The 22,462-nt window shown below is 40.7% G+C and overlaps 1 protein-coding gene across 1 annotated transcript; it reads left to right on the top strand.

Moving 5' to 3' along the window:
• The first annotated feature begins 6,007 nt into the window (after positions 1-6,007).
• Positions 6,008-21,655, top strand: LOC117298731 (zinc finger protein ZIC 4-like). The gene is made up of 2 exons (XM_033782049.1): positions 6,008-7,141; positions 21,165-21,655. The coding sequence occupies exons 1-2, from the start codon at positions 6,025-6,027 to the stop codon at positions 21,653-21,655; spliced, it is 1,608 nt and encodes a 535-aa protein (XP_033637940.1). The 5' UTR covers positions 6,008-6,024.
• The last annotated feature ends 807 nt before the right edge of the window (positions 21,656-22,462 follow it).

The raw sequence follows: 22,462 nt of genomic DNA on the forward strand, positions 1-22,462 counted from the left end.
GGCAAAGTTTGAAACCATCGAACAGGTTGACTTTCAAGCAGTCACCAGGAGCGCCGATAAAATAGTACTACTTCCGTTCCAGAGTGTCATGGGGTCCCGGGTACATAAGCCCCGGCGGACTCATAACGTGTGTCTGCTCTACGAACATGGACCGGTTGCAAACCATGGGTGAATGTAGCTGTAAATCACACCTTTTTCTATTTTAAGTGTATGGACTGGCCTATAGCTGTATTGAGCGTAATGCTTGATAGCATTGTATAGCTCCATGGTATAATAACTGAAAGATGTTCCATTTAAATTCACTGGACACGTTTGGTAATTGTTTACGACCAGTTGGTGTTTATATCCTAACGTTATGTATATTACATAATAAATCTGTGAAAAGTTTGACTCAATTGGTCATCGACGTTGCAAGAGAATGATGCCAAAAAAAACACCCTCGTTGCATGCTTTCATCAGATGCCTCAACGGCTTCCGGCCTGAAAGGGCGGTTGTAAACGGGTACAGTGGTTGACTGCTGAATACGCGAAATAAGCTTTGAACCATATCGGTTTGTCTCAAATAATAATTATACTGTTATTAGCCACAATGAAACGATGTAATTTTTACATATTATATTTTGTATATTTTGTTTTTCCTAAAATGAATATTGTTTTCCAGCTTTAAAATTTAGTGTTTTTTTGTTGTTGTTTTTTTGGTTTTTTTTGTCGGCTAACGCATTTGTTGCACTTACACGAATGCCTGCAAATTGATGAATGTGTGTTAAAAATATCCAGTGTTGCTAAGCAATTGGGTTTCCAATTTGGCAAGAAGTTCAACTCTTAAAATGTAACCCCCCCCCCCTTTCAGGCCAAGTGCGCCCCCCCCCCCCTCCCTCCTTCCCTAAATCCACTCACCATTAGCTCAATACTCTTTTCCGGGTACCCCTACACCTACCAGAGTATACCCCTCATTCTCACCATCGTCCCCCTACTTTGTCTCACTCCAATCACCTTTATTTCTCGTTCGTCCATGGAGTACACCCCTCCCACAACCCCCTCCCCCTGCCTACCAGAAAACGCCCTCTTATTTTCACCAACGTCCCCCTACTTGTCTCACTCCAATCATGCCTCCCCCACCACCACCCCCATTTCTAGCCACACCTGACCCCCCCCCCCCCCCCCCCCCCCGCACACACACACACACATGACATTCAAACACCACCAGCAACAACAACACAGCAAGAAAGATGGACCAACAGAGAATGACAAAAAACTCGAGTTATAATTATTAGTCACAAATCGAGTAAAATTAGTAGCCGTTTCAATTGCACTACTACACCAGATGGTTTTATGGCCCTCTTCCGATGTCATTACCTTTTCCAAATTACACTTTATGAAGCATGTAATTGCAAGCGGACGTGGTTAGCATTAGCCGGTGATGTAGCCCCGTTTATTTTGACTTTGACACCCCGGCCTGTTCCTTGCAACTACCGCTTGGTGCGAACTCGTGCTATTCATTTTTTCACTCGTGCTATTATCGACAGGTATCTGTAAGGGTTTTATTTTATTTTAACTTATTATATAATTTGTTAAAGGCAGTGGACACTATTGATAATTACTCAAAATAGTTATTAGCAAAAAGCCTCTCTTGATGTCTATAGTAATGGGGAGAGGTTGATGGTATAAAACATTATGAGAAACGGCTCCCTCTGAAGTTCCATAGTTTTCGAGAAAGAAGGAATTTTCCACGAATTTGATTTCGAGACCTCAGATTTAGAACTTGAGGTCTCGAAATCAACCATCTAAATACACACAAGTTCGTATCTCAACATTATTATGCATAAAATAACAAATCTGTGAAATTTTGAGCTCAATCGGTCGTCGAAGTTGCGAGATATTAATAAAAGAAAAAACACCCTTGTCGCACCATGGTCACACGAAGTTGTGTGCTTCCAGAGGCTTGATTTCGAGACCTCAAATTCTAAACCTGAGGTCTCGAAATCAGATTCGTGGAAAATTACTTCTTTCTCGAATACTACATTACTTCATAGGGAGCCGTTTCTCACAATGTTTTATACTATCAACAGCCACCCATTACTCGTTACCAAGTGAGGTTGTATGCTAATAATTGTTTTGAGTAATTACCAATAGTGTCAACTGCCTTTAAAGACATTCATCACAATGTACCGAGTCTCATTCCTATGATATTGTACTGTTATGTCTTTGTCCGTTTGATGTTGTTTTGAAGTTTTTTCGAGTTTCCTACGGAAAGGTACAGCTAAATGCTTCACATTGTTTCATACATGTTGACATATAGAGTGATTTTGTTTACAGTTAATAAGTATGCCCTTCAAGTAAATTAATTACTTGTTCGAGGTCTCAAAATCAAACATCTGAAAGCACACAACTTGTGTGACAAGGGTGTTTTTTCTTACATTATTCTCTCGCAATTTCGACGCCCAATTGATTTCAAATTGTGACAGTTTTTTTTTGTTTTATGCATAATATTGGGATACACCAAGTGGGAAGACTTTCTTTGAAAATTACGAAAGGTGTCCAGTGCCTATAAGCAGAAAATATGGTTCTAGCAAATGTGGGCAGGATACCAGTCACGAATCAAATATGGTACATCGTATTTTGGCTGGTAACCTAGTGGTAAGCATAATTTTGTTTTGCTAAGCGATTTGTTTGTGCCCAAGCAGTTTGGGTTGCAAGTATCCTTCTTTTGGTTGTAAACATTTGCCAAGGAATAGTGTGACGTTTTCACCGGTTAGATTTATTGTATGGCTATAGGCCCATCTATATTTATATATGGTTAAAGACACTGGACACTATTGGTACTTGTCAAATACCACTCTTCTCACTTGGTGTATCTCAACATATGCATAAAATAACAAACCTGTGAAAATTTGAGCTCAATTGGTTGTCGAAGTTGCGAGATAATAATGAAAGAAAAAACACCCTTGCCACACGAAAGTGTGTGCTTTCAGATGCTTGATTTCGAGACCTCAAAATTCTAAAGAATATGGGGTCTCGAAATCAAGTTCGTGGAAAATTACTTCTTTCTCGAAAACTACGTTACATCAGAGGGAGTCGTTTCTCACAAAGTTGTATATCATCAACCTCTCCCCATTACTCGTTACCAAGTAAGGTTTTATGCTAATAATTATTTTGAGTAATTACCAAAAACAATCATAGCATAGTTCTGATTATTACAACAACATGGCTGCACATATACAAGTATACATGTTTGTGTTGTTCACATTCTCCAGCCAATACTGTATTGGCAATCCAAATTGATTTGTTCACACCACCAAACGCTTCCAACGCTTTTGATATAAATACAAAAAACACATCCAATAAAGATGCCCGGAGGCCTCGAAAGTCCTTGTGCTTCATTGATATACGGCCCTCAACGATAGAAGTCCAGACACGCCACTCAAAACATGACGTAACACTCCAAAAGGGAATAATTAATCCGGGTCTATGTAAACAACTCTCACAGCAAGAGAAGGGGTGGGTAGAGGGGTGGGTTACGATTGGGGGCGAGGTCATACGGGACGGGAACTTCTCCCTCCCCCCTTGATACCCCCACCAGCCCGGGCTTATACAAAACAACCCCTGGGGCATGTATCAACACAAACTAGGCAACAACTTTTAGAAGTCAACGGCTAAGTACAGGGTTGAATTGGAGCTGTCTTTTGTTGCACCACGCGTCACCGTAATACCCCTGACGTGCAATCTCTGGACGCCGCAAATCTCCATGCTCTAGTTTGGTTTTCTCTCTGCTGGTTTTTAAAGACTGGTGTTAAGACTAGTCTTGTCTCGAGTTAAGACGAGTTAGGACGAGCCTTAAGTTTTTAATAATATATCCAAGGATTACCTTTAAGTTCGTTCTGAAATCGACCCCTGGATACTTATTGGTAATTACTCAAAATAATTCTTAGCATAAAATTAGCAACCTACTTGGCAATGAGCAATATAATTGAGAGCTGTTGATAGTATAAAACATTGAAGTAACATCGTGTTGAGAAAGAGGTAGTATCTCACTCAATTAATAAACGACTTCAGCTAAAGCCTTTTTATTCATCTGATAAACACACAAAGTAATGCAACAAGGGTGTTTTTCTGTAATTTTTTGCTTGCAAATTCGATGACCAATTGAGGTCAAACTTTCCCAGGTTTTATTATTTTATGCATTTGGACTTGGGATACACCAAGTGACTGATCTTTGACAAATACCAAAAGTGTCCAGTGCCTTTAAAGAGACACCCCGGGCGTTTACGAAGATACATAAATAACCCTATTCATGGATCTAATGATACCTTGATCCTTATCTCTACATGTTTAACATTCATCTTCAAGTAATGTTAGGGCGCCCTGGACCCGTGCGTTGATAGGCTTCGACAAACAAAAAACGTCCCCGTTGGATCGGGGGTGGTAGACTCCGTATCTCAGCGGAGATGTTAGGGTAATAATTTATTACATTGCATGAAAAATACTAGCAATTCATGGAGGAGAATAAAAGATCTTGTCTTGCCGTGTTTGTATAACCCGTGTCCGGTCCGTAGAGCCGTTAATCGCACCGTGTGCTGATTCGGATTTTTTTTATTTATTTTTTTTCACGGCAGTTGATACATGTGTGCAGAGAAACATACCTAATCCGGCGTGTACTTTTTTTTTTCTCAATCATCACAAAAAAACAGAAAGAAATGGTCCAAAACGGTACTGTTGACAGACGGTATATAAGGGGGGAGAAAAAACCAGTGTAGCCTTGAAGTCTACTGGCAGTGCGCTCGCCAAACCCGACAAATCCTACTAGGTATTCAGCCCAATTGTTGTGCATTTTACCAGTGCTAGTGGGCCGTGCTACGCCGCATTGAGTTTTGCCAACGAGGCAAGCGTGCCGGACGAATACTGGTGCCGGAGTGCCATGCTACAGTGAACCGGGGCCAAGTTCGTCTAGTTTGGCCGATCGTTGGATGGAGCTTTCATAGTCAAGGAACACGGGCCAACGTTGTCGCTATGTTACTTTTCAATGTTTGAGTTGCCGTCTTTTTCAATGGGGCCAGTGATTCGAAAACAGAACTGTAAATTGCTTTATCGTAACGTTAATTACTTCACTAGATATTTTTAGGTGTGTGTGAAAGGGGGGGGGGTATAGTGGCGTGTTCATTGACATAGCACGCATGGACACCTTAGCGAGCTCAGTCTATTGGCTTACGGGCTCTGAGGCCACGGGGCTGTATGTGTTACAAGTGCGCCCGCTAGCCGTAGCCAGCACCGAACACCCCCCCCCCCCCCTTCGCCTATTGACAACACGCGGCGATAAGGCAGCTCCTTGTCTCATGGTGTGTGTTCAAGGCTAACCCCGTCACAGTAAAGGTGGCAAGTGTTCATGGTCCCTTCACAGTCCAGTTCGGTATGTTTGTTGTACTCGTTCAACCTGTGTGTGCGAGTATAACTTCTTCTCCTTAGTTTATACTCTGAAACCTCTCTTCTTCTTCTTATCTCTATGTTAATGACACAAGTCACAACTGTGATAAGTACATTTTCTACAACAGGGGGCTAGTTGTCATCTTGACTGGTGGGGGGGGGGGGGTAGAAGAAGGTGGAGAGCTTTAAAGGATTGGATTCAATTGGCAACACAAAACAAGAAGAAGGGAACCGTAGTGGGGTCTAATGGTAATATACACACCACAATAGACAGTGACAAACCCCAACGTTGAAGTGCGAGTCATTACACGCATGCGTGGCTCCCAAATTACCTCATCTCATTGGTGGAGCAGACGTCAAGCTGTCACTCACCACAATGCTGACCAATCATGCGGAAGCATAATTAAACCTAATTCAGTCACGCTGGGCGTCTAACAAGCCTGAGTTTTGCTCACGAAGGGGCAACACTTTTACGTGTCGTTTTCCGGGTTTCGGTAGTCATTCGCAAGTAGGGGACCCTCATTGGCACATCGAGCCACCGTTGAAAAAATACCTACTACGGCGAAGAGAGCAGAGTGTAGAGCGAGAGAGAGAGATTAGAAGAGAGATGAGTACGGAAGCATTGCACCCGCAGTATATGGACCACTCTCTGGTCAAACGGAGCTCAGCCCTACGTTTCGTCGACGTGGGACCGCACCAGAACTACAACGGCATGCCGAGCTTTGGGTTGCCTCCTCATGCCCACCACGGCCACGGCGGAGAGGCCATCGGCTCCGAGTCCAATATGCCGCCGTTGAATATGAACCCGTACGGGATGCCAGATACAACTCACATGGGGGGTCTCAAGCTTAGCCCCCAGCACTCCCACATGGGGGAGGCATCCATCGTGTCCTCCCAGGCCAACTACGGGTCGCAGTCAAACGGCTATGCCCCCCACTCGCACGCCCATGGACACCCGAGCGTCGGTGGTTACCCCAGCCAGCCCTTCACGACGGGACGGGACTTCTTGCTACGGCGGGACCCTCTCCCCGGCTCGGGGATGCACCCGTCCCTCGGTAGTCTGTCATCCCACGAGCCGTCGTACTCCTCCAACTCGGGTGCCAGCCATCACAGCATGTTCCCCGGGGGTGGCTCGCTCCATCACTCGGTGGACAACTCGGCAACTCATGTGATATTCCCCGGACTTCACGAACAGTCGAGCCACAGTGGGTCCATGAACAGCCAAATGCGGCTGGGGCTTCCCAGCGACATGCGGACCGATCAATTCAACCCGATGTCCGGACCCCGTACCGATTACCTCACTTCCCCACAGCTCCATAATCACATGAATATGAACATGAACATGAATATGAACATTGCTCCCCACCACAGCCACGCTGCGTTCTTCCGGTATATGCGACAGCCGATCAAGCAGGAACTGTCCTGTCTCTGGATCGAGCAGGAACAGCCGGAACCTAAGAAACCCTGTAATAAAACCTTCACCACTATGCACGAGATTGTAACGCACATCACCGTGGAACATGTAGGGGGACCGGAACAGACAAATCACACGTGCTTTTGGCAAAACTGTCCGAGGGAACAGAAGCCTTTTAAGGCGAAGTACAAGCTGGTGAACCATATCAGGGTTCACACGGGAGAGAAACCATTTCCCTGCCCCTTCCCCGGGTGTGGCAAGGTCTTCGCACGGTCGGAAAATCTCAAGATCCACAAGAGAACACATACAGGTAAAAAATCAAAACAAAAAACCATCACTTGCAAACAATTCATTTTCAAGCTGTCAATAATGTATTTCTGTATAACTTTAATAGACCATTGTCTTTCGCCAATGAAAGAAGTAGTTTTGAGAACTTCAAAACCATCCATCCAACCGACGGTATGGAGGGTCACCGTAAGCCATTTTGAGAAATGGTGGACATAACACTATGACACTATTAGGTTTGGGTAAGTTTGTCTGTATACACCCAAATCAAAACAGCGCACTCCTAAAGTGTCCACCATACCTCAAAAAGGCTCATGATATGTAGTTCTGTTTCGATTTACTTGTTCCACCACTGTATTGTGCCATACCACTTTCACTCAAAAAGATTGAAAAGAGCGAAACGAACACCACTCGGACAAGAGAGTGAACTTTAAGAGAGTAGTTTCGATAATTGGAACCCATCAACAATTCTCCAGACGATCTGGAGGGTTGCATTTATTATCACAACTATTTGTGTTAATGAGTGACTTATTCGCCTCATTGCCTCCATGATGAAGGAAGTGCACTCATCCAAAGCTCATGGGTTGTCTTAATTATCAAAATATCACCTTACCTTAGAGCCATGCGTTAAACTCTAACATGCTCGTAAACTTAAGTTACTGTAAAGTTCAGAACACCTCAAAAGTTAACTCCTTTTGGTAAAAAATGAAACCATTTCAGGTTTGGTTGACAAAAATCCCCAAAATTGAAGACCACAGCAAGAACCAACTTATGTTCAGAAGATACAAGGGCATATTATTGGTTCAGAAAAAGTTAATGCAACTTTTTCTTTAGAATTGGTGAAGTAAACTTGTCAATTTTTCAATTCGTTCATGGTGACATAGTGCGGTATAAAAGCTGTGTTCATTATTTTCCAAACCGGTTCGTCTTAATAAAAAAAGTTGATTTAACTCTTAGGTAACACTTTTGTTTCTGAAAGTTCTAATGGTTTTGCCGAATTATTGTTCAATTGGTGTTAAACAAGTTTCATTATGTTGTTATGCCCCCCCCCCCCCCGGTCCAATACAGTAAAAAGTTAGTTCCTCGATGTTTTTACTCGTAAATAACGTGATTTCACCTGTAGGCCTACTAATTGCAGTCAAAATTTTCACCAGCAAAATTGTCGAATAGTTGTAGCATTCTTCAATTGAATATACTGTGTGAATGAGACTTCTTTTGTATATACTTTAAGCAAGATGGGAGATACATTTCACATTATGCATGTCAACACACCATGATACTTCTGGGGGCCCTATAGACTCGGTTTCCATTGTGAGAGATTCGCACCCGGCTTCGTAGCGGTTACGAGAGACCAGTAATCGAGAGTTGTGTCTGCCCATGATCTGCCGTAGCTCACGGCAGCGGGGGTAGGCGGGTGTCCCGCTGCGGTAGAGTGCAAACTCGGATGTCACATTGTTGTCTCTCAACCCACCCTGCTATGGTGTTGGGGGTAGTAAGATATTTCACACAACTAAATAGGATTACTTAATACTGCAGATCACAAATGGAATTGCTACGTTACAACAATCAAGACAATGAGTTCAGAGCCTCTGGGGTTTGAGTTTAGAAATTAATAAACAAAATATCACTATAGAAAGAATGAATGATAAAAAGGCATCGCTGGTTTTGTTGAGTCGTCATCTTGCTTTATGGTTAGACGGCGGAAGTTGTTGTCTATGCCTCCTACACACGAGTTGCTCTTTCCCTTTTAAAAAAAAAAAAAGACAATTTCTCAGACGTTGTTAACATTTTAGGAATTATGCTTCAATGGTGGATTATTCTTCATTTCGTTTAATCAATACGTGGTGGACCCTTTTTCTAATAAACTCTGAATTGGTTGACTTTTAATCCGTTTATTGACGGTTGGTTGTTACAGTGATAATTATGGTTGATAAAAGGCTCTTTCGTAATAATGAAGTGGCGTATACGTCGAAGCTGGTAAGGGGGAGAAATGAAGGAGTCAATTTCAAGCGGTGGAATTGTTGCTCGAATTATGTGAAATTGACTTCACTTTACGAAATGACGTGATTAAGTTTTAACAAACCATGAAAAAACCAGATCGGTGTTATAACGGTAATACTGGTTTCTTATTGGTTGACTTCCGAGTCAAACCGTTGTCACAAGTTGAACTTTCCATTGTTGGAAATATTGAAAAAGTTTGGCTGAGCTTTTGTAAGAACAAAATATTATTTTTTTGCTTTCTTATGATGTGTGTTATTACCACTTGACCTAGTTCTAATATTGCTGGGGGACAAACCAAGTTACATTGTTATACTAGAGATGCAATATCTGATGTTGAAAATGTCACAAAATGAGACAAGGGAGAGTTTGTGCAGAGGGGCTATCATTAAGTATTTTTTAAGTATAAATGGGATAAACTTTTACGGTAGTTTGGAGAGACACTGTTAGCGCTGGGTCTGATTGTTCACCCAAAATCCATAGAATTACCGGTGCTTCAATAAAAGTTACCCAACAAGTCAATTATTTGTGAATGATCAGTCAGTGACTAAAAGTTTTGCGGGTTTTCATGTTTTTTAACCTGAAAGTCTGACCACAAAGTGAAATGGTCTTTGCTCAAAGTAAATCAACCTTAAATATGATTGTAGTTTTATTCACGACACTTCCGTTTACAAAAATGCGAACTGAATTTGTTCCTACTTTTCTTTTTTTCCTTGTTAATACTTGTTTCTTGACTTACATTGTTCAAAACTTTGTGACATTTAAAGTATAGACACTATTTTAACAACTCTGGTTAGAAAAACAACGGAAAGTTTTCAGTTACGAAACTACGAAACTACGAACTTAAACAAAGAACGAAGAACTATATGCGCAACAGTGACAAACAATTGCATAAACGCGAGCAACAGATTTCACTGTTATAAACGCACTATTCTGCTCATGTTTTCTGATATTATTATCAGACAAATATTCCCTTATGATCTGTCTTGAAAAGAATATTACAAGTGGACAAAGTTTTCTGCTGATCTGTACTCTTTAACGATCTTTCTACTGGGCTTTTAAACATAATGGTATTGAAGAAACTTGTTTCAACCATGGAGGTAGATTTCAACATAATACTATTTATAAATGCTTCATCGTTTTGTCTTACTTTGGTAAAAACACATACATCATCGGGACCGTAACTCAACTAATAAAACCCCTTGCTTTATGGTAGAACAATATACTCTTCTCAATTAAAGTTAATAACTAATGAGAGGCTGGGATGCTTTAAAGTTTTAATGTGCTGTTAACTGGAGGAACAAACATCTCAATTTCGGCAAATCAAGAACAAGTGTCACATGGTCACAGCAGAGAAATAACTCTCTCTGTGGCCACACATGTGTTGTTTTGATACATTTTGTAGAGATCAAGTTGCTGGCCATGACACGAATCCCTACCCACTGTGAATATAAAGGTGTAGGCCCTACGTACCACATAATTTACCTGTAGAAGTAGCTTCATTAGTCGTTAAGTTTGTGTGAGAAAAATCACACTATGTTTTCAGGAGCGTCACGCAAATACCAGTGCTGGTAAATACTGCTAAAATAATGGGCATCTCTTAAAGGCAGTGGACACTATTGGTAATTGTCAAAGACAAGCCTTCACAGTTGGTGTATCTCAACATATGCATAAAATAACAAACCTGTGAAAATTTGAGCTCAATCGGTCATCGAACTTGCGAGATAATAATGAAAGAAAAAAAACACCCTTGTCACACGAAGTTGTGTGCGTTTAGATGGTTGATTTCGAGACCTCAAGTTCTAAACCTGAGGTCTCGAAATCAAATTCGTGGAAAATTACCTCTTTCTCGAAAACTATGGCATTTCAGAGGGAGCCGTTTCTCACAATGTTTTATACCATCAACCTCTCCCCATTACTCGTCACCAAGAAAGGTGTTATGCTAATAAATATTTTGAGTAATTACCAATAGTGTCCACTGCCTTTAAGACGAACATTATTTTCCTGACATTGTTTTACTCAGTTTCTCAAAACCTACAGCACCTTCTCAAGCAATGTTTTAAGGGAAGCTTTTTTTACCATCAAACAGTGTAAGTTTAATGTAAATCTGTGGACATTGTGTTTTGTCATGTGTGTCCTACAAAAAGTGCTCTACGGTAAACTGCTATACGGTATCAGCAGAGAAATGGCTCTCTCTGTGGCCACATGTGTCAAAAACAAAAAAGATCAACCCTTTAGATATATCGTCAACCTCAAGCCATATACCAGTAACCAATTAAACCCATACAACGCGACACCCAACAACTTCATGTTTATGCCTCGTAAATCTTACAGTTCCAAGACAAATGGTGGGCGATTTCACTCGCTATGTTTTCAGGGGTAGTTGGGATATTTAGGTGTGAGACCCCCCTTCACGGGGGATGAAGGGTGGCGTGATGACACAATTTCAAGTTTGTATCTGTCTGACGTTTGGTTGTGTGAACTTCTTGTGGGGGGTGCTCCCCTGGGAAATACTTGGATTGACTTATTCAGCCATTTTGTTGTTTTGTTTACCGAACATGAGTAATAAGTCGGTAATCTTTTGAGTATGGCTCCTTGTGTGAATGGCATGGATATTTGTAGAAGGTAACCTTGACAAATCCAACATGGGGCGTCTTGGCCCTAGACGATTGTGTATAATATTATATTGTAAAATACCGTAGGGTTGCACAAAGTGACACCTGTGTCTAAATGTTAATACAAATTAGTGTATTTGTTGGTTCTTGGTTCATTTCCTTCGTCAATGCTTCAACAAAGTACATGGATTGAGCAATGTTTGTTCTTGTAATTGAACACTCTTCAAAGTCACGAGATCTGGAATATCTTTCGGATCTAGTTCTCTCTCAACGAAGTCGCGTACACGAATCGTACTATCTGTTGGTTATTGTCTCTTTACAAAGATGCGCTAAATGAAGTAACCCCTGTTTTGGTTTCCCTTCTTCTATGAAAGCATGTGCATGAATCGAACCATCTTTTCGTGTCGCTCTTTTGCAAATTTAACTATCGGTTCTGTTCCATTCTTTATGGAAATACATGAATTGTACAAACTCATCAAGTCGAACAATGTTTCTTTGATACATGCCAGGATTTCGCATTTTAACGTGTGGGAACTTTTGCATTGCCTGCAAAAACCGCATTGTTTAACTCGTTGCTAACCTATACATCTATCTAGACTAAAGGTCTGAAGCATACAGAAGGGACACTTACCTGGGTTCATGCCAAACTATTCTTAAAGACAGTATTGTGATCTGTTCTTGAAGGAACTGAACACTATTGGTTATTACTCAAAATAATTGTTAGCATAAAAACTTGGTAACGAGCAATGGAGAGCTGTTTATGGTATGAAACATTGTGAGAAGTGGCTCTCTCTGAAGTTACGTAGTTTTTGAGAAAGAGATAATTTCTCACTCAACCCTGAGAAAGACTTGAGATGTAAAGCCTTTTTCAGACATCTGAAGGCACACAAGTCCAATTCAACAAGGGTGTGTTTTTCTTTCATTATTTTTCTTGCAAATTCGATGACCAATTGAGCCAAATTTTTCACAGGTTTGTTATTTGATGCATATGTTAGGATACACCAAGATACTGGTCTTTGACAATCACCAAAATTATAGGCCCTACCCTACCCTGTCTTTAAATATTTTCACCGTGGTCTTTTTTTCTTTTTCTTTTACCCAAACCACGTTTTGGGGAGCGGGCTGCCCGATCCTTCAAGTGAAGGAATTTTGTGACATAAGCGTGTGTAGCGCAAAAGGGGTACAGCTGTATAGGTGATGATTTATCTATGGTAGATTGTCATCACTCCCTATTGACTGACAAGTGTATAGTGAGATCTCGCCACTTCTCCCACCAATAAACAAACAATTCTCCAGCCAGAAAAACACTTCCGGTTTTTTTTTTATGAGTTGCTTGCTGGGAAGTTGTTACGCGAGAACTTCTTATTCATGCAGTAAATCATTGCATGGTTTTCACACACTTCAAAATATGTTACTCAGTTAAAGGTATTGGACACTATAGGTAAATACTCAGAACCATTGGAAGCATGAAACCTCACTTGGTAACGAGTATTGGGGAGAGGTTGATAGTATAAAACATTGTGAGAAACGGCTCCCTCTGAAGTAACGTAGTTTTTTTGAGAAATAAGTATTTCTTACGAAAATATTTGATTTCAGCTGATGTCTCGAATTCAAGGCATCTGAAAGCACACACTATATGCGACAAGGGTGTTTTTTCTTTTATTATTTGCTCGAAACTTCTCGTTATTACTGGTCTTTGATAATTACCAAAGGTGTCCAGTACCCAGCACAATCGTCTCCTACAGTGTGGACTTGTGATTAAAAGTAACAAGGTGTAATGATTCGGGGCTTGATTTGGGGCTGACGAAACTTTAAAGAAAGAGGTGTTTACTTCTTCAAAAAAGCACTGAAAGAAGTTATAAGTGGTGAAGTTACTCCCGCGTGTGCCTTCTTTATTGGTGGTTACTAGTTCCCGGTTCAGTATTGACACATACAGCTATAATATAAGCTAGTCCTGCTGTGTTAACACTAAATAAATATTGTGTGAAGATTATGCGATGAGCAAAGTTGAAAGAAGAGTATGACCTACATGGTTTTGAAAGAGTTGGGTAAGCCATGGAGCTTTCGTGTAGCTCAATGGGTAGGCATGCCACATGAACTTTCTAATGTAACTAAGATTTGAACTTGTGTTTAACGGTTTGTATGTCAACTTTGGTGAATTGGTAACAAGTACTCGTACTTGCTACAAAACCCTTGCACTATGATGAACCAATAATGTTTTGTTTTGTTTTGTTGTATAACACCACGTAGTGTGTGGAGATTGTGGGGTTAAGCCTTATACAAATGTACGTCGAATAAACTTCACGATTACGTTCGTTTAAATTTCCTCGATTAAAAACTCAATTAACAGTCTAAACGCGTGTCTGCATTTGAAATGCATTCTTGAAATTCACTCAGAGCAGTCAGTCACAGTTATCACCACAGACTGAAATAAATAAACAACTTCGAACTCCCAAATACCCCTCCATCATTCAGACCCTGATTTTGTTAGCTGATACTTTTAATATGTTTACGACAGACAATGTCAACACAGCGGATGTAATTATCACCCGTTCTCGCTTGATCTGCTAATTAATTGTTAAAGCCTACACATCAATGGTTTTTGAATGGGTACATTTTGTTTACTTTGTCCAAACTTGAGGGTTGCAGTGGGGACGTCCCAACTTACGTTACGTTACGAGTAGAATTGTGAAGGCCCAGCTATGGGATTGCCTGATCAGTGCTTCATATATGTGCTTTGGTTTTATTTGCTTTTTTTGGCAAATCATGGTGTTGTTCCGTACCATAGTTGGGACCGGTTTCAACTAGAGTGCTACAAATTGGACATCCCAACTTAAGCTGGTGCAAGCTCGTGGTGTGTAGTACTTTGGTTTGATTTGCTTAATATTTTGGCAAGTCATGGTGTTGTTCCGTACTAATTAAAGCATCATCCCAATTATAGTTGGGACCGGTTTCAACTACAGTTTTACAGTCGGAAAGGCCCACCTGTACCTTGTTAAGAAGTAACTATTGTGAAGTGCTTTGGTTTTGATTTGCTTATTTGATTTGCTTGTCATGGTGTTGTTCTGCGCCAACTTGAGAATCGTCCCAACCGTAGTTGTGACCGGTTTCAACGTTTTGAATTGTACTGTTGGGATGCCCCAACTGTGTTCTATGGCAGTGCAACAGACAACTCAAGATCGCTGAAGATTCTTACTTTCTGCAGTGGAGTGCAATGGCTAGACATGACTTGGACGAGGAATAACCCCGGTGTTTCTGGTTCACATTATCAAGAACCCTTCTTTACAGGCTTGTGATGTGCAGTGATTAATTTAAATTCACTTATGAGGCATCCTTGGTTTCATAACCAGATATGTAAAATAATAATCTTGAGACTTTCATAACTTGACTCGACAAGAGTTTGATACATGGCAAGGCTTTTGATCAAGTCTGATGGAAACAACGAAACCTTTGTACTTCTTTGTTTTGTTTGACAATGTCTCTACTGTGATGACAAGGCGATTGTCACAAAGATGAATCCAACTTCCTCTCCAAGTATCAAGAAAGGTGTCTACGTTTCCAGGAAGATTTTTTTTCTAAAGATGGAGGATCGTGATATGCTTTAGATTGTATTCTCATACGTGAAACTGCCACTGATGATGTAAAACATACACCACAGAGTACCTTTGTCCAACAACTTCCGCACTTCAAGTGTTTGCTTTAAAATACAGCAAGAAAAGCTTGATCAGAGTAACATTATAAACTGATAGCCCACCCATTTCGTTTATTGGGAAGACAAAGGATAAACGAAATCCAGTTAAGAGATTACTGTTTGAAGACGTATGGGATTTGGCCCAGACGTTAGATCATGAATAATTCATTAGATAATGCACGCAAGATGGCGTCTGACCTGACTTATATCAACTTCTGGTATAGACTTCATGAAATGTTAAGCATCATCACATAGATAATTAAATGGATCGAGTGATCCCCAAAGATCTCGTGCAGAGTTTGATCTTCACTGATCAAGTTTTCAAGGAGTGTTTTGCAAGAGCACTATTTTTCTCAACGTGTTTTTTCCCAAATGAAAAATGAGCGTTAATTATTATTGAATAATCTTCATTCCTTTTACGTAAAAAAACATTGTCAATTGCCTGACGTTTTAAAACATGCAGAGTCTTTGAATGTTAGCCTTCGAGAAAGACTCTGCTATGGTCGAGTCGAAAAGTCAGGTCATTACCGGATTTGTGCTATTGATAAGCTGTTTGTAATTTTGATACCTTTTGTAGATCAAGTTTTTGACCATGACATGAATCCCTACTCACTGTGAATATGAAGATGTATGTCATATAAGGTACCTTTAGAAGTTTCAGGGAACCTCTCTGCCATCATTACCTTCAAACAGTGTAACTTTAATGTAAAATCTGGGAGGAGTGTACTTGTGTTTTGTGTCGTACAAAAAGTACCGAAAACCTTTAACCAATGTTTTAGTTGCACAACTATCTGTATATTCAATGCGGACTTAATCAAGAAATCTAATCTAATCTAAATCTACCATTGAGATTTCGATTTTACAGTTTGCAAGTACTAATCTGTCGCCATCTTGAACTAACCATGGAACTCTTCAGACGACCCGATGTCTATCATTCGACCCTGAAAATCACGTTCGATCGGTTTCAAGTGGTGAACAAAATTCCTGTTAACTTTCTCAAAACCGCTCGACTTTCATGTACGTTTTTGACTACCATAATTATATGACTGCATACCCGGAAAGCCTAGAATAATGAATTATGTTAAAAGCCACATTAATGACTATTGGGAGGTTAGGTTATGGGTCTTTATATTTCAACGGGGAGGCAACAATAAATTGGTTGAAAAGTAGTTCCTTTTGTATTCCTTTTATAATTCTACGTGCACGGAAAGCATATTTATAAGGAGTGACAGAGGGTGACAAGCGCAGGCTAGTCGAAACGTTGAGACCAATTTAAGACTCAGTCTGCGGTAGTGCAATTAGTAACTATAAGCTAAAGTAGTAGTCCTAGCTGGTTTTCTATACCTTCCGCCCAGGTAGTAGTTAAAAAGCAGGACAGTTCTTTTCAGAACTGAGAAGTCTCCCGGAAAATCCGAAAAATCTACTCCACGGTAGTAGAATAACAAGAAAGTTATCCAACTAAAGAACAAACTCAACTGGCAAGTAGCTACACACATGATGATACTGCAAACAATGATGCTAACATTACCACACTAGTGGTAGCAGTTTAAACTCACATTAAGAACTGTTGGGAGGTGAGTTTAATCTCAGTTTCTGCGAGTCTTTTTTTCTTCTTACGGGGAGGCGACCAACACCGGCCTATTGATCCGTCTCGCCGGGCCGTCCCAGCGGACTCCGCGGTGTCATTTTCACGCGCCCACGGCGCGGCTCTCCGGTCACAAAGTACCCGTGCGTGAACGGGGCGTGAAACTTGAAATATTGTCAAGTTTAGCCAGGCTGCTGATGGGGTGTTTTTGAACATCCCATGCAGAGAACACTGCGGTAGTGGGACTGTAAACTTGGGGTCCAGTTTCCACTTTGCATATCTACAAATGTCTTCTCTAATCATGGGAAACCGGCTTGCGATGTTACATGTTTCTCAAAGCTTTGCAATGGTATATTCAAGCTCTTTATTATACCGTCCACGTTGCGCTTCGTATATTCAATTGATTTTGTTTCCCTTGTGCTGCAACCCCTTTGTTGTAAAGTGGAGGAATGGGTTGGGATTGATGCTCTTTTTGCGTCGGGCCAAATAAGGAATGCTGCTGGTGGATTTCACAGAGAGTAAAACCTTAGTTGTTTTATCTCGAGTTATTCGTCCTAACTATAGGACTATAGCCTTCAGTTTGTAATAACTCATCTTAGCAGGGACCATCTTTGTGTATTCGATCCCTGGTTGGATGATCAACAATAATTTGGTGGGAAAAGTAGAGCCACGTTTGCAAGAATTGTTTTCCCAAAACTTACTCAGCTGAATTTAATCACAATAAATGAGATTTGTTCCATCATTTCCAACTTGTTCTTTGAGCGAACATTACAAAACTGTTGTTGTCGTCGGTCGCTATTAATAATCATTATTTTGCCGGCGGGCCAATTTACAGTGATACTATGTACGGTCGGTTTCAGAACACTCTCAGCTGAATCAACTTGTTCAAAATGATATTGTATTAAAAAAAGAGGTTTTGAAAATTTAATTACAAAATGTAACAAATATTCAGGAACACGTTTTTTAGGAACACCGGTTGCTTTGTTTTGCATATAGTTGTTTTTTGGTTGTAGTTGTTGTTGTTGATTCGTAATCGTAGAGCAAGGACGAGCTTAGCAAAACGCAATTATGCTTACCAGAATGAGGTCACAAAACAAAATACCATGTCATTTGTGTAGCGTCTGTGACTTGTATACTGGGTTTTTTGCTAAGCAGAACAGCTTTGAGCAGTAGTGTCTGCTTAAAATACAGTGGTTTGCACGGGTTGGTCACCGTATCAAATTGGTTTATTGAAAGCACTGATATAGGTTTGAACTGACTCCTTTTTTTCACAACGAGTATCAAACCTTTCAAGGTAAATAACTCACTAAGTCTTTTATTATTTGAATGAGAAATTACCTCTTTCTCAAAAACCACGTAACTCGCCCGCAGAGGGAGCCGTTTCTCACAATGTTATATAAACAGACTATTAACAACTCCCCATTACTCATTACCAAGTAAGCTTTTATGCTAATAATTATTTTGAGTAATTACCAATAGTGTCCACTGCCTTTAACTGATACATATTAATGAATCCATAGCATATAGTCGTCCCTGGCACCTCAACATTTTATTTACACTAAACTTGATAATCCACTTATAGTTAGTGTATCTTTTTCTTTCTTCAAAAGATAATTTTAGTAGATACATCGCAAGCTGCTTGGCTTTATACGCAAAGTTGAACTTGTACACGGCTGAAGAACAAATTAGGCGTAATCGTTTATTTGTAGAGATTAAGAGATTTTCTGTTGCCAGTCAAACCCCTTTCAGCAATTTCGGCAAGATTGGTAGAGAGAAGTTTCTTTGGGGGGGAAGGGAGTTGGGGGTTGTAAGGGACCGGGGCCGGGGGAACACGCGCCAATGACTCCGGGAAGCGGCCGTGGTGCGAACGGTGCTGCGAGCTACCCCAACTCCGCGCTCCGCAAACGGTGTAGGGAGACGACGACACACACTGCTTGCATTTTAAAATAATGATTTAGCGGAATAACTGAGATGCCGTTTAATCAGGCGTGTAATTCTTCACACAATTGTCCTTCATTCTAGGGCGGTTTTAATAATCAAATATCGCGCAATAATGTCTGCACCGAAGCTGTAATTACGCACGGACCCCCATTGTAATACTGCACTGACCTCAACTTCAGTTCAACACCATTGGTTCATTCCGCCGCTGTATTTTTACAGTTGCCAGTGGTTTGGTGGTTTTTTTTTTTTTCATCGGGTTGAAAGACTTTCAAAAACAGGAGAAGGTGCTGCTGTATTGAGACATGGGTCTGATGCCATGGATGACGAGGTTTTCCTCGTTGAATTAATCAAAATGTTCATTCACGCTTTAGACTTTTCTATTTTCACGCTACGTCTGATTTTTGGTCGAGGCAAGATTTTATAACACAACAAGGGGAAAAGTGCAGGATCTTTTTTTTTTCATCAGCGCAAAAGGCTATTTTCGTCCATCGATTAAATGTTTCAGTTGCATGCTGTAGACAAACAAAAACTCTGTAATTTTTCAAACCAGCAGGGGTTATAAATGCAATATCTTAAGAACATTGTCAAGTTTGGATTGAACTAATTTTGTTGTAACTGTATAGTGGATAGGCCTATTGAAATCAATATATTTTTGTAGAATATTATTATCCGACATTTAGTTCAGAAACAGGAGAAGTTGGTGTGACTTTTAGTTATGAGTAAAAAAAAAAATAAAAAAAAGGCGTTATCTTGAAATGAATTTATGCGGAGAAATACATCTAAATAATCTGGGCAATTACAGCGTGTTTATGTCTTGCTATAATACGAGATGGAAAGGCCCAGAAGAGCTTAAATCAAGCGGGGTGATATGCCGGGTGGAGGCACCCACGTACGCAGAATGCAAACAGAACAAATCTGAACTGGGGTCGATGTTACAAAGATAGTTATAATTTTAACTGGGGTGGATTTCACTAAGAGTTTAGACTATAGTCTTATCTCGAGTGAGGACGAGTTACTCGTCCAAACTTAGGACTAGCCATACGTTTTAAATACCTTGTATAGGACTAGTCCTAACTATTTGTGAAATCGACCCCAGTGCCTAGAGGATTGGACCTAACTTAAGACTGGTCCTAACTTAGGACTGGTCCTAACTAGGACTGGTCCTATAGGAATTATTAAAAATTTAAGCCTAGTTCTAAGTTAGAACGAGTATACTCGTACTGACCCAAGATACAACTATAGAGTCTTAACTCTTTGTGAAATCCACCACCCTGACAAGTATGTGGCAAGCTTCTTTTTTTAAGTTATCTTAACATCCCAAAAGCTATCTGAATGTTTAAATGTGATCGACTATCTTCTTGGCAATTGTCTAGATTTGTTTCATTTGTGTTGCCAGGTGTCACTTGCCCCTACCCGGACCCACTTTGTTAAAACTCAATACTGACATCTGTTCTTGGTGACTGCTCCTTTCTGTACCGCTGAAAACCTCTTTCTTACCCTTTATATCTGGACCATAAAATAATATTTGTGGTTTTGATCCTCGAAAATTTACATTGTTCTTTGTGGCCATGTTTTTATTTTGTATCTTGAAAATCGCGTTCTGTATCCGTCTCGGGGAGGTACAATAGCATTTTGTGGTTTTGAGTGTTTTGTCATGATGAGTAAAAAGAGTGTAACATTCTGCGAGGGACATTTTTGAGTATGCTTTGTGACATGGAAAGCTGTAAATTTTGATGCAATGGAACTATAACTTGGCCTATGTATTATGATGTCACTCTATTTAATAAAAATGTGTGGTGTTTTTGTTTTGTCCTTCAAATTTGGGGTGAATACACCTCGAACTGTTTTGTGCAACATAGTAGTATTTTACCGAATATCCCTACAAACATTGACAAGTCTCAAATTAACAACAAACTCTTCATTTTGAAAGCTTTGAACTTCAAAACCATAAATCTTGAAATGAAAAAAATAAATCTGCAATTGGAACTATTTGTACAAATTAAAAAAACAATAATAATAGTGATTTCTTATATAGCGGGCGTATCGGCCACTCAGTGGCCACTCCTGGCGCTACATACAGTATTTCCTGCTAGGCATTCGGGACTACGTTTGAATTGTGAGACCTAATCCTTAGCACCATGCAATTGGTTTACAAGGTGCTAATTTATGGTATTTAATTTATGATTTATCTAAATTGTAATTTTGTTGTATTTAACAGGTGAGAAGCCCTTCAAGTGCGAGTTCGACGGTTGCGATCGTCGCTTCGCCAACTCCAGCGACCGGAAAAAACACTCGCACGTCCACACTTCGGACAAGCCGTACAACTGCAAGATCCGAGGCTGCGACAAGAGCTACACGCACCCAAGCTCTCTCCGGAAACACATGAAGGTGCATAGCAAATCACCCCCACCCCCGGGGGTGTTCGAACCCGCGGCCACCTCACCGACGACGAGCTCCGAGTCATCGCAGTCACAGGGAGGAGGTGGAGCTGGTGGTGGTGGGATCGGGAACAGCATGCCCCCGGCCCCGAGCCTCACCAACAGCAACCCGGCGACCAACCTGAGCGAGTGGTACGTGTGCCAGACGGCAGGCGGTATGCCCACACCGCCCAGCAATGAGCCCTCCCCGGTAAACAGTGGTAACAGTAATAACACCCACATGAGTTCAAGAATTCCACCAAGTTCAAGTAATAGCACGTCGAACTATTGATAGGGCTGGAACTTTCTTTGTGAATTGTAAGAACAGAAACACACTGTATCAGTACTCACTCCATGCTGGATGATAGAAACATCTCTTGGGTTTGGTTCGTGACTGAGACTGAACAGCAACAAAACTACGGGTACGACATGATTACCATGCAACATTATCAACCACACCAAGACTACGACGAGTATAGGCCATGTTTAGGTATAGTGGACACAGTACTGTGGCATTATTAGGTTTGGGAATATCTGTCTGTAACATCCAAACCAAACAGTGCACTCCTATCGACCTTTATCATGGTTTATCCATCTTGAATTTCTCCCATTGATATCAATGTAACCAAACCGAGGTTGGAAGAACAAAACAGTCTGGTTCCTATTTGCAAAGGATTATTAGCATCCATTATTGTTATTCGATACGAGGAACATGACCGAAATGGGGGTAGCATGATAAACGTCTACCATATACACCTATACCTCAAGAGGGCTCATTGGACACAGTACAGTGCCACCAGTGAGCATGCAACAACTTGGAACTTTGGGTTTTTGCAATGTCGATGAGAATCCAAAGGCACCGGGACCACAGAACTTTGTTGATCAACGATCCCTTTACAACAACTTGAAGCCAGCCAAAGACATCGTTCAAGAACCCTTTTGTGGGAAGAAGATTTCGAAGAGCTCGTTTTCTCAGAGTATGCTTGAAGTGTTCAATGCAGGTTGATGTTTAAGATTTGTTTAAATCTTTTAAAACCTATACAAAGACAAGGTGTACATTTTTTTATGCTTCTGATTTTTGGAAAACTGACCTTTCCTA

Source organism: Asterias rubens, chromosome 13 (genome assembly GCF_902459465.1).
Source record: "Asterias rubens chromosome 13, eAstRub1.3, whole genome shotgun sequence".
Taxonomy (NCBI): Eukaryota; Metazoa; Echinodermata; class Asteroidea; order Forcipulatida; family Asteriidae; genus Asterias; species Asterias rubens.